The sequence below is a fragment of the Pleuronectes platessa genome, chromosome 13, assembly GCF_947347685.1.
Source record: "Pleuronectes platessa chromosome 13, fPlePla1.1, whole genome shotgun sequence".
In the NCBI taxonomy this organism is placed as follows: domain Eukaryota; kingdom Metazoa; phylum Chordata; class Actinopteri; order Pleuronectiformes; family Pleuronectidae; genus Pleuronectes; species Pleuronectes platessa.
In genome coordinates this window covers 6,972,114-6,990,488 of record NC_070638.1, presented here as the reverse complement: position 1 = coordinate 6,990,488, position 18,375 = coordinate 6,972,114, and the positions used below count along the sequence as shown (strand labels likewise).

The 18,375-nt window shown below is 43.3% G+C and overlaps 1 protein-coding gene across 1 annotated transcript; it reads left to right on the top strand.

Moving 5' to 3' along the window:
• Positions 1–530: 530 nt before the first annotated feature.
• myom1a (myomesin 1a (skelemin)) lies at positions 531–17,502 on the top strand. Its single transcript, XM_053438633.1, has 39 exons — positions 531–548; positions 648–814; positions 3,842–3,869; positions 3,969–4,075; positions 4,161–4,344; positions 4,463–4,620; positions 4,849–4,941; positions 5,084–5,172; positions 5,425–5,469; positions 6,256–6,417; positions 6,506–6,667; positions 7,178–7,319; positions 7,673–7,872; positions 7,961–8,017; positions 8,235–8,359; positions 8,595–8,778; positions 8,946–9,120; positions 9,245–9,366; positions 10,278–10,474; positions 10,605–10,731; positions 11,342–11,520; positions 11,631–11,745; positions 11,992–12,148; positions 12,252–12,358; positions 12,635–12,679; positions 12,800–12,936; positions 13,024–13,168; positions 13,491–13,550; positions 13,636–13,703; positions 13,817–13,942; positions 14,581–14,664; positions 14,934–15,021; positions 15,134–15,172; positions 15,398–15,503; positions 15,727–15,890; positions 15,975–16,011; positions 16,226–16,248; positions 16,584–16,639; positions 16,793–17,502. The coding sequence occupies exons 1-39, from the start codon at positions 531–533 to the stop codon at positions 17,057–17,059; spliced, it is 4,545 nt and encodes a 1,514-aa protein (XP_053294608.1). The 3' UTR covers positions 17,060–17,502.
• The last annotated feature ends 873 nt before the right edge of the window (positions 17,503–18,375 follow it).

Below are 18,375 nucleotides of genomic sequence, written 5' to 3'. Positions count from 1 at the left end.
TTTTGAGGTCCTGAAGGAAATAATCAATAATCTAATTAATTAAGCATACAATCATATGTTGCAGTATTATTACTTTCATCGGCCAAAGCCTGCAAATTAATTAATCAATGAAGACTCATAATATTGAAGCTTTTTTCCCTTGGATCACAACCAATCCCAGTTTGTTTTGCTCACCAGTTGGTTTACCATTTAAATTCTTATATAATTCATGAAGACAGAAAATGAAGATGTAGATGTTGAGACAGCGAGTTTATTCCATACCTACCGCTACTTCATTTAACCCAGTAGAACTAGATTTTAACCAGAGCTAACACTTCAACTGCTGCTCAAAATAAAACCATAACACCATCTGGCACATGTTTAACCATTGCTGGGTGCTTCCTGAAACCCTAACCACCAATTAATATCCTCGGCTTACCCCCCCCCTAACCCGACAATCAGAAATCCTTCCACAATAATAACAATGAGGTTGATTCACAGAGCTGGTAAAGGACAGTCTGACATTATAAGTTGGCACAGTGGCTCTCAGGATGTCAGGATCTTTACAAGTGATGCAGCAGCAGACGCAGATGCAGCAGCAGACGCAGATGCAGACGCAGATGCAGACGCAGACGCAGATGCACACGCAGACGCAGCAGCAGACGCAGACGCATCAGCATCAAGAGCAGCATCAGCAGCATCAGCAGCATCAGCAGCAGAAGCAGCAGCTGCAGCATCACTTTGAATGCAGCTGTTTCCTCAACACCAAGGCGTCAGCGTCTGTTAGCAAACAGTCGTTCAGCTCGTTCAGCTCGTTCAAGACCACCAGCCGGCGGTAAGAGCGTGGGAGTGACGCAAGGCCCTGATGGTTGATATTTGAAAGCTGTAAGATAAGAATGAGGCTTGATGTGACCTGCCGCTTCCATAACCCAGGGAGGGTCGAATGCATTCAAGCGGACCTCTTTCAAATATTCAGCACTGTACTTTAAGGCTCTGGTGTGCTCGCAGTCATCCACCCGTAAGATGTCCACTTTTTATTATGTCAGGGTTTTACGTTTTTTCTTCAGACTACATCTCATTCTCCTGAATGCTGCAGCAGAGGAACCTTTTCCTAGTCTCATGCACCAAGTTCAAGTCTCGGGTATTTTAGTAGTTTGTCCATTCACAAGATTTAAAAAAATGCTGTTCTTCAAGATCTCAGCCCCAACATTTGAACAGTTAACTCTCCAAACTGTTAACATTTACAAATTCATTTTGTATGTCAAGTCAAATGTTAAGGAAAGTTGAGTCTGAAAAAGGAAAATCTCAAAGAGCTAAAATCCTTGTTATCAGTCCAAGGCTCCAGTATATACATTACTTGTATAATAATCTACCTGTGTATTCTGAGGTTAATTAGTTTGTCTATACGCCATATTAGAGCCTTTTGAAATTCAGTAACCACCACCAACTGAAACAGTCATTTAGGTTCAGATTGTACAATTTTGATCATCAGTTAATTACTAATCCGTTAGTTTTTCAAACAAATACTTTATTCATTCATTTGTGGGGTTAAATCTTAGATATGAAGTAACATTAATACATAAAGAAACTTTCACCTGCACTGTATATTCTCATGCACATTTTAAACATGTTTCCTGTGTGACACAACAGTGACTTGATTAACAGTAAATATTTAGCATAATATTCAAATCAGAATTCCATGGCCCCCAGTAGAGCTCAGCCCAAGAGTCTCCTTATGATTCAATTCACTACGTCTGGATTTTTATTTGAATCATCACCAAAGGGTCCACATTCCATAATATCAGTCCCCTAAATATTACAGATTAAAAAAAATCCAGATCCAAGAATTACTCTCCGGAGATCAGTGAAAATGTTAAAAATTGCTCAATTTGAAATGTTAGAGAAAGTAAAGAAAGAAGCCGCCAACTGATCCAGATCCACACTAAGTTTAATTGGCTCTTCCTCGGGTCACACCCCCACCCATCTACAAGTAGTTGAGCAGTTTTTTTTATGTAATCCTGCTCCCATGCAAACAAACAGAGAGCAAACATCATAAATCATATCCTTGGCGGATGTTACGCCTGTTAGTTCAACAATTGTTCCAAGTGCTCATTCAAACTAATCCTGATATAAAATATGAGCTGTAGATAATAACCTCTCTTATGTTCATGTGACAGGTTTGTTATGGTGATAATCGCAGGAGATGTCACTGTAAGCTGTCAAGAAAATATAAATTGTTCCAAATCTGCCTCATTTACATACTGATTTTGTATTCAATTTCAATTTTATTGTGAAATCCCGTGTTGGAATTGAACCAGGCTACATTTGAAATGTCTCAATAACCTATCATACTGGAATGAGTGAAATGCTGTCTATCAAAACAAGTCTATAATCAATAGCTGTCGAGGTCAGCACCTCAGCAATGACCCATTGTGTCACTGAGGCCTGACAGCATGTAAAGTGGTGAGAGAGTCTTTGAGTTGGAAGCTGCAGGGCTCAATCTGCTGGTTGGAACCGGGGTCGTTTTCTAAAGGGGTCAAGGAAAAAATTTCAGCTGGAGCGAGCGGCTGCCGGATTTATTTATGGACGGTTGTGCTATTTCTGTATGGAGGACATGAGACGCTGCCGGTAGCCCGACTGTAAAGACGCTGTATCTGACTCAAGAGATTGTAAACCAGCCTCCACGGACATTTAATAGTCATTCATACTGGTTGGGTATGAATTTATACCTATCAAGTATAAAGGTCGATTTTTAACCTGCGCTCACTCTCCTTTATGCAATTTGCTGCATGGAAGTTGGTGCCTTTATCGTTAAGATCTTCCGATTGACACCTACTGTGGCCTCTGAGCCTGTCGAGAACAAAAAGCTTTTATCAGCACCAAAAACTTTTTATACCTTCGACTTTCCCGAGCCAGAGACTTTTCCCCCCTCGACACGCTCGATGAGTCAGAAGTGGAAATAACTTCTTGGCTCTGCAGAAATCTTTTGTGAGACTCTCTCCATCTGCCGGTCCCTGCTGTGCTCTCATCCCCTTTCCGCTGAAGTGATCCCGTGGCTTATCACAGCCGTGCCACGCTGCTCCTCCTCCAGGCCCGACAACTTAGCGGGGCAGACGTGGCAGAGTTTACGATCGGATGCAGGGCTTCAGGGTGACCGTCCACCCTGCTTCATATCCAACACTTCCGTTCCATTTATCTATGTATTTCTTTAAACCGAGCAGATAACAGGGAGGCCCAAGAGCCGGATAGGTAAATGAGTCAGAGTGTAATATGGGTCAGAGTCCTCAAAGGTGGACAGAAATACACCTTCCTCTTCTGAGCACCACAGCATATTTCTGAACGGGTGTTTATGTAACCGGAAACATTTATTTAAAGTTTTATAGATGCAGAGAGGCAGCGTGGTCTGTGTTCATATTTTTACATCGCACTAAAGATTTCTTTGTCTTAATGCGTCGTTCGCTCTATTTTTGTTCTATTGACGGATGGATGAAATATTCAAAACACCTTCCTGTACAGTGCAGCAAAGTTTTCCAGCCTCCAAAATGTCAGTTGCAGTTATGAAACAGAACATCTCAGTACCTTCAGCAATGTTTTGACAAAAATGTACCTTCATGAGCCCCAGGATGAGACATTCATAAGTTTTTTAACTAGTTTATTTAAAAGCAAAGAGTGATATTGATGTTTTTAGCAAACGTGACTTAAACAGGAGTGAAGAGAGATTATTTTCCAGCTGCAGCTATTAGTATTTGTTGATTGTTGGATTGAATGAGTAAGTAAAATTAAACACACCATGAACTGTACCTGATTGTATGAATTTGCCACAAACAGTATCTGATTGTATTGTTGTCTGTGACCTCTGAAGCCTTCAGACCTCTGTGAAGACAGAGAAGGTGCAGAAGGTGCAGGAGGTGCAGAAGCTGCAGAAGGTGCAGAAGGTGCAGAAGGTCCAGAAGGTGCAGAAGGTGCAGGAGGTGCAGACAGTGCAGAAGGTGCAGGAGGTGGAAAAACTGAGCTCGCTGAGAGCCAAACGCACCTACCTGGCGATGGACACGGACAAAGAAATTATCGGCTATGTCGTACCTGTATTTCGAGCCAAGTGAGTGAAGCCAAACATGCACATGAGAGAGAGAGAAATCAGTTGTTTTATGTGTTGAAAGATATTTCTCCTTCCTCCCCTTTAGTCATGAGATAGTTCGGGGTCTGATGGAGGCCCAGGAGGAGGTTACGGAGGAGGGGATCAACTATGTGGCCATGAAGAACCTGTTCGTCAGGGAGGCCCACGAGGCTGTGACCGTGAAAGTGGAGAAGAAGACCAGAAAAATGCAAGTCAGGGAATCTGCTGAGCGTGTGCAACTGACCAAGACGGTACTTCCTTCTTTTGTTTGAATGTTTCCCACTGTTAAGGTGAAATCATCTTTTTCATGAAACCCCCAGTAATCCTGCACTTAATCTCAGAGTCTGGCTTCTCTCTCGTGTCACCTAGATGGACGAGTGGTCAGAGTTCCGTAAGAAGATGAACCCAGACAGCCTCACACACCTTCCAGAGTTCATTGTGAAGCCCCGTGGACAGACGGTCTGGGAGGGCAACACCATCAAGCTGCACTGCACCGTGGCCGGGTGGCCCAAACCCAGGATCGCTTGGTAAGACACTTCCCCAGCTCACTGGTCCCCACCTTCTATGAGTCACACCAGCAAAAAGATGCTGATGAGGGCGATCGGTCGGGAGTGAGTCACAGAGAAGTTTCTGTCCAAGGCTCTCGTCTTATTTTCCTCCGTACGCAACTTGAGCGCACAAACCCTCCCTCTGCAATTACACACTTCGAGGGCAACGGTAAAAAGTAAACCAGCTGTCTTTCTGCTGTCTTCAAGGTACAAAAACAATGTGCTCATCGATGCCAAGGCCCATTCCGAGAAGTACACGGTGGAGAGCAATTACAACATGCACTCCCTGGAGATCAAGAAGTAGGTAATCCTTCAGCTCACACTGCGTGGCCCCCGTCAGTATCAATGACATGGGTCCACAATGCACGCTACATCAAGCTGAGTGTTTTGAGTGGGAAGTATTCAATAAAGATGAGGTGCCAGTGATTTGTTTCCTTTCCAGCTGTGATTTCCTCGACACTGCTCAGTATCAGGTTTCTGCGCTCAACGTGAAAGGAGAGACGTCCCTTGTGTCCACCATTGTCGTCAAAAGTAAGTCCAGAGGCCGTCTGGTCTGTATCACTTCCTGTTCCTGCTGCTAAAGGTCACAGGTCAGACTGGAGGGTGAGAATAGGCCCGTTGTAAACACAGCATGGTCCAGTTGTGTCTGGACGAGTGTTTGTCAGAGGTCAAATGGCATCAGTGATGGACAGCAGGAAAATCTTATGTTTTAATCCTGTCAGATGTGTAATAGATTTATATTTTTTCAACAGGTTACTGATTTACATCTTTTATTATTTGCAGGGTTCCAGGATGAAGAGGAAGCAGGTCCACTCGATGCTAAACCACGTGAGTCACTTTTGATTTTTAATTTCTTTTAAGCATAACAAGGAACATTATATATTATTATTGTATATACTGTTGCTGTCATTATTACTATATACTGCTATTATATTGGTATAATTACTATCATATATAAATATATATTATGTTATATTATATACTATATATACTGTACTATTTTTACATACTGTCTAACAATAACATTACCAGCATATCATCAGTACTATTACCATCATCTTGCCACTGCACCTTATCTACCTATTTATCTTGTGTTGCTGTTTTTATTCTTTCTACCTCAATATTTTTATTTTATTCTATTGTATTGTATTTTATTGTATTCAAATGTACCGGCTGCTATGACGACTTAATTTCCCTTCTATCTATCTATCTATCTATCTATCTATCTATCTATCTATCTATCTATCTATCTATCTATCTATCTATCTATCTATCTATCTATCATACGTTTAGGTAATTACAGAACTCCAAATAGGATAAAGTAGAACTTGTAGTTGCAATAATAAAAAATGAGTAGAAGAATAAAATGACAAGCAGCTGCTCTTTGGCTCCTTACAGCTCATTGGCCTCTTAAACATAATGTCTCGCATCTGCCTGAAGGGAATTTTGATTTGTCATCACATGGACTCAAAGATGAGCTGATTATATCAAAGTGGTCAAAGGTCTCAGTGACCTAATATGAGTCTGTGGGGGGAAGAATAAATGTTGACTGAAACTGCACTGGTTGGTGGCGGACTAAACCCACAGGTTGTGAACTCTGGTGAATTTTTGCAGATGGTTTCTGCGCTGAGCACGGTGTCACCTTCGAGACCTCCATCATTGACAAATTTGAAGTGGCCTTTGGCAGCGAGGGCGAGACCCTGAGTCTGGGCTGCACCGTCATCGTTTATCCCACCGTGAAGAAATACCAGCCTGATGTCGTGTGGTACAGAAACTGTAAGTAGAGCGTGCAGTCTTTTAGTATAGCTATTAATCCACCATGTGTCTCTAGTCACACCTCTGTTGTTCTGACTTCTCCCTTCAGCCGTCGCCCTGAAGAACTCCAAATGGGTCCACTCCCACTGGTCCGGTGAGCGTGCCACTCTCACCCTCTGCCACCTCAACAAGGAAGATGAGGGCATGTACACCCTGCGCGTCAACACCAAATCTGGATTCAACACATACTCTGCCTACGTGTTCGTCAGAGGTAAAGTACCACAATCACAAAAAAGAGGCACCTTAGAAATGTAGCTTTTTAGATCCGTGCATTGAAAGATGAATTAATCTACGCAGCTGGAGAATTGGACAGTGTGTAACACAGCATGTTACAGATTCCTACAGTACAGATCTGTGGAGAGCCTTTCAGTTCTACAGAGTCTCTGAGTGTCATGACGCTCTTTCTGAGGTGTTTGGTTTCCTCCGAGCAATGTGGCTTCTAAATCTGTCTGCATGTCAGGAGAGTCACCGCCGAGTGTGACGTGCCTGCACCAAAAATCGGCAGAACTATGCACAGGAGAGAATCTTCCTAATTTGTTTTGTGTTACCAAGAAATAAATGCATCTATCATAGATCTCCACAGCGCTGCCAAGCACACTGTACTGTAAAGGCTGAAGTAGGTCAGAAAATGGAGACTGAGTACGTAATGGAGCTCAGCCTGATATAGAAACTGCTCTACTCACTCACTGTGTGTGTGTGTGTGTGTGTCTTGTTGCGCCAGATGCCGATGTGGAGGTGGAGGGGGTTCCCGTGGCCCCCCTGGATGTGCGCTGTCACGACGCCAACAAGGATTATGTGGTGGTGACCTGGAAGCAGCCAGCGGTGGAGGGCAGCAGCTCCATCCTGGGATACTACATCGACAGGTTCGTCAGCCAAATCTGTTGTGACTCTGTCCATCATCCGTCCATCATCTGTCCACGATCCATCATCATCCATCTGTCCATCATCCATCCATCATAATTACTAAGGACTGTTTTGAGAACTGAAGTCTTGACAGATGTGTTGTTACTTTCCAGATGAATAACACCTACATACATTCCTACCTGCCTGCTGTCACCGTGACTGTCACTGAGAATAATGAGCATTTCATAGAGTGGACATGTCAGTGACGTCCTAATGAGACAGACGTTTTATAAAATCATCTAATAAGACCTTGTTTTGCGTCACACACGTGATTTGTACATGACCTGTGTGTGTGTGTGTCTTGTGTTGACAGGTGTGAGGTGGGCACCCAGCACTGGGCTCAGTGCAATGACACCCCGGTGAAGTACGCCCGCTTCCCCGTCACAGGGCTGGTGGAGGGCCGCTCCTACACCTTCAGGGTCACGGCCCTGAACAAGGCAGGAGTCAGCCGTCCATCCCGTGTCTCCGAGGCCGTGGTGGCCATGGATCACTCTGACAGAGGTCGCCTCAGAGGTTCGATCTCACCACAGTGTGCTGAAATGTTGATGAAAGGGTCAGCAAATACATTTTTTATCAATTTCTGTTTTATTTTCCACCACAGCTGGTCCCTTAGCTCCCTGGACTGGGATGATCAAGTTTACAGAGGAGGATCCCACTGGTACGGCAACATCAAAATCTGTTATTTTAATGACACAGATGTAGAGCTGGATACCGGGCCTTCACTTCGGTGTACTGTCTCCAATGTTTCTGTGGATCGGACAAAATATTTTATAGTTTATTTATTTGATATTTTAACCAGGCAAATGGCTTTTCATGTTGATATATTGGTATTTGAGGGTCTTGTACTCAGTCCCCTGGTCCTCTCGTGTCTTCAGTCGGCTTCGTCCCTGGAGAACCCTCCGATGTTGTGGTTACTGAAGCAACAAAGAGCTATGTGGTGCTCGCCTGGAAGCCCCCAGTCCAGAGAGGTCATGAAGGAGTCATGTATTATATTGAGAAGGTGAGGAGAAAGGGAACTACCTTTGATTGTTTGCTTCCAAACCCAGTCCTATTTTGATTATTGCTATAACAAGGAATTTGTATTTATTCTACAGGGACAGTGATATCTGTAAATATGCCAGTAATGATATCTCTCTCCCGCTCCGTAATCTGTTTATTCTTCTGTTTTTATCTGTTTAGAATGTATTTTAAATGCCTATTGTCATCAGTCTGACTCGTCGCTGCCTCTACCTCAGTGTATTGCAGGAACAGACACCTGGCAGAGGGTGAACACCGGTATGCCAGTCAAGTCTCCCCGCTTTGCCTTGTTTGACCTGGCGGAGGGGAAATCCTACAGCTTCCGTGTGCGCTGCTGCAACTCAGCTGGCGTGGGCGAGGCCTCCATCTCCACAGGAGAGATCACAGTGGGAGATAAACTGGGTGAGCCTGCAAGACTTCCATCACGTATAGGTGGCACAGTTTATCAGCACTTTTCGGCCATGGGCTGGACAATATGACCTTACGCCTATATCATGAACTTCCACTGTAGTAAGTCCAACACCCTGTCTCACTTTCTTACTTACTCTTATGTCCCTTGTTCTCAACAGACCTGCCCAGCGCTCCGGGCAACCCAGTGGCCATCAGGAACACCGACACCTCAGTGGCTGTCCTATGGGGGGCCTCAAAAGATGTCACACTCCTGGTTGGGTACTATATTGAGTGTAGCGTGGTGGGCTCGGATGTCTGGATGCCATGCAACAACAAACCTGTCAAGCAGACCAGGTTGGCCAGTTTACTGTTTCAAGTTTTTCCTCCTACATTCCAAACAAGCCTAGGAAAAGGCCCAGAGTATTATTACTTCTAAATTGTCATATTAAAGGTATAAATCTCTCCTCCCTATGTGCAGGTTTGTGTGCCACGGCCTGACCACTGGAGAAAGCTACGTGTTCAGGACGAAGGCAGTGAATGCTGCTGGATACAGCCACAGCTCCACGGACTCTGAGGCTGTGGTTGTGCAGGCTGCCATCGGTGAGTGTCCCCATCCCAACTCACTTCCATTTCTCACTTTGCCCGTAGACATTATCTCTCCTCTTTTCTTTTTTTTTTTACATTTATTTCTCCCAGGAATAATTGCTGCACAGACTCATTCCTGTTTTTGTCATTAAGATTCAAACCCATACACACGAGCTCTGCGCCATGAGATTATCTAAACTCATTTATGTCCGTTAACTTTCATCTATTCTTTCCTGTTAGCTAATCAAACACATTGAATCATAATTCTTGATTACTTTACATCCATTCTCTAGATATTATCCCAATCTTTTGATGCCAAATTCCCTCATATCATGAATGCCATGCACACAAGTGGCATGTGTTTGTATGTGACTGCTCGTGGGTGTAATTGCATGTGCCTGCATGACGTGCTCATCACTAGCAATGGATTTTGTCATTTTGCTGTTTTCCATTCATTAGTGACCCGGTTGAATAACAATTGAGTTCCTGTTTAAAAACGCTTTTTTTTCTCTCTGTAGGTTTTGATTTCTGTATAAAGTTGATTTTGCTCGAGTTCTGTTTTGCTGTTTGACAACTCTTCAGGGGTGCCTCTAGGTGCATGGCCAAGCTGAAGGCTAAAACATTGTGATTCATAAAGAGCATGAACCTAATGAGAGTCAGCCGGCTTCTGGCCTCGAGCGTAAGTACATTACACATTGAAATAACTCTATGTGTGCAAAGCAGGTGCAGCAGTTGCGTGTGTAATGATGTCTTAACACTAATGACCACCAAGCTGTGTGCAATATTTAGCAAATACAAGGTCGTCTGTATGGGACTATGTATAGAACGTAATTTTGTATTCAAGGGAATGTGAATAAGTAAGGGCTGAATATCTTTTTCACAATAACATATACAAGTACTGACCACCTTATCTACTCTATCTATAGCCGTCCCTGGGAGGCCCACCGGTGTGACCTTGCTGGAGGCCGTCAAGGACTTCATGGTTCTGGGTTGGACCGCGCCTGCTAACAATGGAGGGGCTGATATCAGGGGATACTTTGTGGACTACAGGACTGTGAAGGGAAACGTTGTGGGGAAATGGCATGAGATGAACCACCAAGCTTTGACTACAACCACCTTCAAAGTACGTGTTTTTCTCCACAATTACAAGCCACAGAATTGGATGTGATGCACAAATCAGTTTAACTCCTAATTGTATTTGTAACAACTGAACTTCTAATAATTTCTCATCATCTGCACTTGCCTTCCTTTAGGCTGAGAACCTGAAGGAGAACGTCTTCTACCAGTTCCAGGTGCGCGCTATGAACATGGCGGGTGTGAGCAAAGCCTCTCTGGCCAGTGCATCTCTGGAGTGCAAGGAATGGACCATTACTGTGCCAGGTAAAAGAAAACATTCTGACACACAGTAAATTTGAAAAAGTAAAGTCGGGATCAGTTGTTATCACGTGGATGTGTATTTGCACACTTCAAAGAGGATAATGACTGCAATTAATAAGGGAGAAGACAAGAGCTTGATCCAAAGTACAATAAATCCACAGGAAAAAGTTTTGCTGACAACAATTATTATCACATCTGAGTACATACTAACATGCGGTAAAACAATAATTGTACTTTTCAAAAATGTATTTAAATAATTCAACTTAAAAAACAACTTACAATATATTCCATTGACACAATTAACCATGTAAGCAACAAAGAAGCAGTGCAAGCTTCTCAAAACATTATAGAATTACATTTAAAATGATTTGCTAATATACATTAGAAGTATGTCTTGGAGTATAAATACTCTTTGTTCGATTTGGATATCGTTTTTAGTGTACTCAGAAAAAGAACTGTAAATAAAATGTTTGCATGTCAAGTATATGTTTGTTTGTCAAATGTGAGCAAATGTTTAAGAATCCAAACTTGATCCTGATGTCATTTAAAGTATCTTGCAGTTCTTCACAAGCCCGGTGAATCTCTTACTAAACGTCCTTGTTGCTCCTTCAAGGTGTTCCCGTTGGTCTCCACGTGCTGGAGGTCCGTGACACCTCCGTCGTGGTCCTGTGGGAGCCGCCTGCATTCGAGGGCCGCTCTCCTGTCAACGGGTACTACCTGGATCTCAAGGAGGTTGGAGAGAAGGGCTGGAAGGCTGCCCACGAGAAGGCCAACAAGAAGAAATACATGAAGGTGAGGAAGTGAATGCAATATGAAGGATGGTTTCAATGTGTCAGTGTAGCATGTTCACGAGATATATATGTTTGTGAAATGATGAATCAGTGTTGTTTTCAACTGGCCAGATTACCGGGCTGAAAGCTGGTGCATCCTACGTCTTCACTGTGCGCGCTCAAAATCTGGCTGGAGTCGGAAAGGCATCGGCTGTTCTGGGTCCGGTCCCGGCCCAGACCCGCCCTGGTGAGTGTGGTTGTTATTATAACACACACACGTTGGGTTTGGAGTTTTCCTGGAAAGTGTAGACATATTTGGAGTTGTATTTGATCCAGACTGGAAATCTGTAACCTATCAGCGATGCACACACACACACACACACACACACACGCACACACACGCACACACACGCACGCACGCACACACACACACACACACACACACACACACACACACACACACATACACAGTAACCATTTTCTCTGCTTTCAGGCACCAAAGAGATTTATGTGGATGTCGATGATGATGGCATCATCTCGATGGTCTTCGAATGCTCCGAGATGAGTGAAAGCTCCGAGTTTATTTGGTCCAAGAATTACAAGACCATTACAGACTCCTCCCGGCTGACTGTTGTCAATGAACAGGGCAGGTAAGGGCCACATGTGAGAACGATTTGTCATGCAGCTCCCCGGGGGAAACAACTGAAGGACGTTTATCTTCCTCACATCCTGTTTGTCGCCGCTCGTCTCCAGGTCCAGAGCCATCTTCAACAGCCCCTCCCTGGAGGATCTGGGAACCTTCTCCTGTGTGGTCACCAACACTGAGGGCATCTCCTCCAGCTACACACTCACCGAGGAGGGTGAGTCAGCCGACGGTGTTGGAACCTCTGCTCCTTCGTCCCTGCAACTTGACTCACTTGTAATTTCTATGGATGACATAAGTGCTAAAAGAGTGAGAGAGGCTCATGTCTGCTATATGGTTATAACATGTGTTGCACCCATAGGCGTATATATATGTGTTTGCCTTGAAATGTTATCTTAAGTAACTTGTCTGTCAGGGGTGTGGAAGCAGTCGGATGAGTGATTGCTGAGGTCGTGACATTGACCACTTTGCTGCTGCCGTTGTTATTTGACAGGTCTCAAGCGTTTCCTGGACATCAGCCACGAGCACAAGTTCCCTGGTGAGTATCCACACAGCACAGATCTCACACTGCTTTACCATAAAATTCAGATATTGTTATAAATAGTCATAAAAGTGCATTTGTCTCTGCAAGTGTGTTGATAAATATGGTGCTTTCCAGTTATTCCCTTCAAGAATGAAATGTCCATGGAGTTGCTGGAGAAGGGTTGCGTGCGATTCTGGACTCAGTTGGAGAAATGCAGCTCTGCCTGCGAAGTGGACTACGTCTTCAACGACGTCCTCGTTACTCAGGGAAAGGTCGGGATCATCCTCCAAGCTTATATGTTCAGGATTTTCACTGCTAATATGTTCCTCTGTGAAACACTCTCCACTATTGTTTTCCAGAAATACTCAATGAACTTCGACAAGTCCACCGGCATCATTGAAATGTTCATGGACTCTCTGGAGGTCACCGATGAGGGAACGTTCACCTTTAACCTGGTGGATGGAAAGGCCAAGGGGACAACCAGCCTGGTGCTCATTGGAGAAGGTAAGAACTTAAATGCTACTTTAATATCCATACTGATGCTTTTTAATATTATTTGTATTCATTTATTGTATTGAATACAGAGCAGACACCTCAACCTGCAGATAATCTTTTAATCACACACTCTGAACACCTTGCTCTGCTGGGTGTGTTGCATTCACTGCAGTTAAGCTACATGTCCATTGGGGGGCAGCAGAGGACAACCTGTTCTTCACCCTCATGTCTTCTTAAGTTTACTTTTCAGGAACAAAACATTTCAAGAATTTTAGATATGACATTTAACTGTCACATTTTTAACTGTCACATTTGCTTTGCCCCTGCCCAGAATTCAGGGAGCTTCAAAGGAAGTCAGAATTTGAGAGGGCAGAATGGGTCAGGAAACAAGGTAAGAGATCTTTCTTCAGTGTTAAATAAGTTCGACACAATTTACACAAGTTTTTCTAAGATCATTTTCCATTGACTCTCCACAGGTCCTCACTTTGTCGAGTACCTTAACTTTACTGTCACGTCAGAATGCAATGTGCTGTTGAGATGCAAGGTAAGAAACGGAACTGCAAATATTTTAACTAATGTTCAAGTATGACAGTATCAGTAAATAGTCTCAGACTAGCTGAGTCAACTCTTTCCCACTTCCCTTATTTCTCTCCACAGATTGGAAATGTCAAACCCGAGACCGAGATCACCTGGTACAAGGACAAAATTGAGATTGCAGATGATGATGATGATGCCCAGAAGATCGAGAGACAGGAGGGCGAATTGACCTTTAATATCGGAAAGGTCAGCCCATTCTACGCAGGCCGCTATTTGTGAGGAGTCGTGGGCTCATGAGTAAAGAGCAAGTAGTGATGCTGCTGGTGCAGCTATGCTTCCATGTTTGTGATAGACTAGTTGCTACGCAGCTTACCTTCCCTCTCTGACACACAGAAAATCATAAATGATGAAACACTTTAAAAAATATTCAAGCTGCTGATCGGTGCTGGAGTCAGCACATCAGCATGTCATCCTTGGAAAACAGAATAGACGTATACTGGATCCAGCTAACGCTCTATTTTTGAGGTTTTTACTTTTTAATTAGTATTTTGCCATTTTGATTCTTATTGCTCACAGGTCGTGTTTTCAAACATTTATGGCTAAGCAATGCAAATTCAATGTATGGTTCATCTGTGTGCTTCATTCATTCATTCATTGTCAGTCATTCATTCTTTCATTTATTAATATCTAATTGTATTCAATATAACTCCTCTGGCCAACATAAAAGCTCCTGTCTTTTTGAGGTTTTGAATTCGAGTGCCAGAGAAGTCATATTGAAGTTTCAAGGCACCAAGAGAGGGTTGGTGTCATTGCATGAGCTCCGGAGAGGCGCTCCTGTCTGTCACTCGCACCTGCATTAACCTGCTCATCTGTCTAATTCACAGTGGATAATTAAGCAAGAGAAACAGAAAGAAAGAGAAGGAAAAAAGCCACCTGCGGATGACGTTCCTCCACCACCAAGATCCAAAGTCTGAACATAATCCTTGTTGCCATAAGTTCATGTCCATAATTTCTCCATGTGTCCTCCTCGTCTTACCTTTTCCATGTTTTCCATTCACCGCCTGCAGCATCCTGGGCGACAGAAAAGCTGGCCTTTTCAGTGTAGTCTGTCTCTGTCTGGCTGTTCTTCTGTCTGTTATCTGTCCTAAGAATTACACTGTATTATCATCGGTCTGAGGGAAAAGGGAATTTATTGTTGCCTCGTGGATACTAAAGTTGCTTTTACTTCAAACTCTAGATCTCCAAAGCGGATGCCGGTATTTATGAGGTACATCTGAGGGACGACAGAGGCAAAGATAAGAGCCTCTTCAATCTGACAGACGCAGGTGAAGTCGAATTTTCCCACTGATGAAAAATTGGAAATCAATGGTGTAAGTCTGGTAAAAGAAGTATTGGCGAATCTGACATTAATTACTGCTGCCGCCTTTCTTCCCCCAGGATATCAGACTGTAATGAATGAGCTGTTCAGGGTTATCGGTGAGTCATTTAGCTTCACACCTATAAAGCAGTAATGAACGACTACACACAATGAAGCGCCACACATAGAATTACAAAACCCACGGAGAGAATGTGCCAATGTGCAACATTTTCCTCAGCATGAATTATTAACAGCCACGGATTGCTTCATTACTATATTCCTCATCCTTTGGTTTGAAAGGGGCTGTAAATATATTCCTGATTCATGTTTTTTTCCCCTCTTAGCCAACTCCTCCTGTGAAATTAAAGTCCTCAGCACTGAACACGGTATCGTCCTCCACTCCGAGGTTACATATCACCATGAGGAAATGCGTGTTGGTTGGCTCCAAAAGTGTGTATTCCCCGACTGTATTCTACATTACTCTCTGATAAATGTTTTATATAATTGTCCCTCTTGAACTTTAATGAGAACACATGTTTTAGGAAGCTCAGCTAGAATCAGTGCTTTCGTTTCCAATTTGAATCAGGGTTTTTGGTGTACATGATGCTGCACAGTTTTATTCAGCTTTAAAATATTCTTGACATGATCTCTATTCTCCTCATTTCCCCTTCAGAGATGCAAAGATCGCCGCCTCCGAGAGAGTTAAGTCCGGATTCACGGGAGAGCAGCTCTGGCTTAACATCAATGAGCCCACTGAGAAGGACAAAGGCAAATACACCATGGACATCTTTGATGGCAAGGACGGAGTCAAGAGAGTCTTTGAGCTGACTGGCCAGGGTGAGTCAAACTTTTTAAATTGAAAAGAGGAAATACTGAATATTTTTCCCTTCTGTAACAAAATTGATTTTTCTTCTGGTGCAGCTTGGGAGGAGGCATTTGAAGAATTCCAGAGGCTCAAGTAAGTAAACGACGCCTCGTGTTGCATAATTGTGTATTTCTGTCTGAAGAGGATGGTTACACAAATAAATATTAACGGCCATCACAAACAAAAACTAGTCTGTGCACTGTGTGGGCCCTTGAGAAGCACTCAAAATACATTTCCTGGCATTGTATAGCATAGGAGAAGAAAAATAAAGATGTTTCTGATAACGTTCGACTCCTTCCTTCCGCAGGGCAGCAGCAATTGCAGAAAGAAGTAAGTGATTATTTATTTTTGGCTTTACTGAGAGAAACCAAATGCTTTATGAAGCGATGTAACATATTTCTGGAAAAGATGTTGTTTTAGTTTAACAGAATGTTTAGTAGTGAAGTTTTAAGACTTTAAGTTATTTTATTAAATCTTAATTCACCACAGATTGAAGAAAAGAAAGTTTTCAAATAAAAATCACAACATCATTCATGCATAGAGCAGAGTAGATAAATACTGTGCCATGTTTTATGACATAAAGGCAGACTTGTGTGATTATTAGGTCGTGCACCTAATGAATGCTTCAGGTTGCTTCTTTGCTGACTCTTGTATTTCTTGTGTAGACCGCGCTCGTGTTGTTGGAGGCTTACCAGATGTGGTTGCAATCCAAGAGGGCAAGGTAAATCTAATTAGATACTCATTTTGTGTTAAGTGCTTTGTCTCAGAACCCACTTTTTTTTTCATCACATCCTTCCTGGAGCATCTCTGTCCTCAGAAATCTAAATGTGTCCGAAACACAACAAAAACCCTTCATCCCTCTTCTCCTCCTCAGTCCCTGAACCTGACCGGCAACGTCTGGGGTGAGCCCTTACCCGAGGTGTGCTGGACCAAGAACGAGAAGGAGCTTGTATCTGATAGCCACATCAAGCTCACGTTGGAGCATGGGAAGTATGCCAGCATCGCGATCGACTGCGTCACCACGGCTGACTCTGGCAAATACGCCCTCCAGGTCAAGAACAAGTACGGAAAGGAAGCTGGCGAGTTCACTGTCAGTGTCTACAACCCAGACGAGGAGAATAAGGAGGGGAAGAAAGACTAAAGGGTGATGAAATAAAGGAGATTAAGATTTGACGGCTGGGCTGTGTCCAAAGCATTTCACCCCGGCACATGCCGGTGCACCAAAGCAGTTTAAATTAATCATCTATTCAGCTGCCCCGCCCTGCTTTCATGAGCTGGGTTAAAAAGCTTTGGCCATTGCTTATTAAGGGAGTAAACAGTGAATGTGAGGGATGATAATGGTTCGCTTGTAGTTGCTTGAGATGTCTTCTGTCCCTTCTGGTCGCCATAAGCAGTTTAAGTAATGTATGGGAAATGGTTGACCTGTCTTTACTCTTTGTTTTAAAAAACAGCAGCAGAAGCAAAGCTCTGTTTTTATAATATTACAGTATAACATTTGGGTGACCTGTGACCCCTCAAACCATGTCCCACTGGGGTGTATGTACTGTGAAAAAAAAAAATAAAGGAAGAAACGGACGTTATGAATTCCAGTCTTTTCCTCTGTGTTTGAAAAATGTGTCTGTGATGTCACATTTTCAAATGATATCTCTGTGTCTATTTATAAACCGCCATTAGGTGTAAACTCTACCTATGCTATGTAGCCTTTGAGGCACTGTTGGCAAGCTACAACTGTCAGTCATTACAGCATTCTGTTGAAGGTGGAGCAGGTAAACCCCGTTGACATGTAGAGTAGCACGAGTGTGACCAGACACACACACACACACACACACACACACACACACACACACACACACACACACACACACACACACACACACACACACACACACACACACACACACACACACACACACACACACACACACACTTGACAGTTGGAAGTTGTTCATTCAGCCCTCACAACTGTGCAAAGGAGCACAGACATTATTGTCATACTTGGTGAGATGTTTACTGTTTGATTTGAGTCATGTGAGTGTCACACACTTTTAGAAGAAATGTGCTGGCAGTGGAGGGAACGTTTTGTTTCAGGTAAGAACGGAAGGAAGCCGTGAACATTAAGCTATCCTGTAGCGTTTGTTCTGGGGCTGTGTATCTAACCACCAAGGTAAACATGAAGTCTGTTTTCTCTTTCACACGCTCTGTGGTGTCACAAAGCTGCACCTGCTTTGGAGAGGTTTCCCTTTGGCATTATATAATCTCATATCAAACAGGTTATTGTTTAAACTTGCAAAAAAACACAAAACAATTAATGGATTTGGAGGATAATGGCCTATAAGAAAACGAATAGTGCCATTTGATCTCTGCATGGTTTTCCTAATGGATGTCAGCCAGAGTGGGATCCTGGTTTCATAAAGGGCCTTCAGCTTCACTAAGGATACCTTTCATTCATTAAGATAG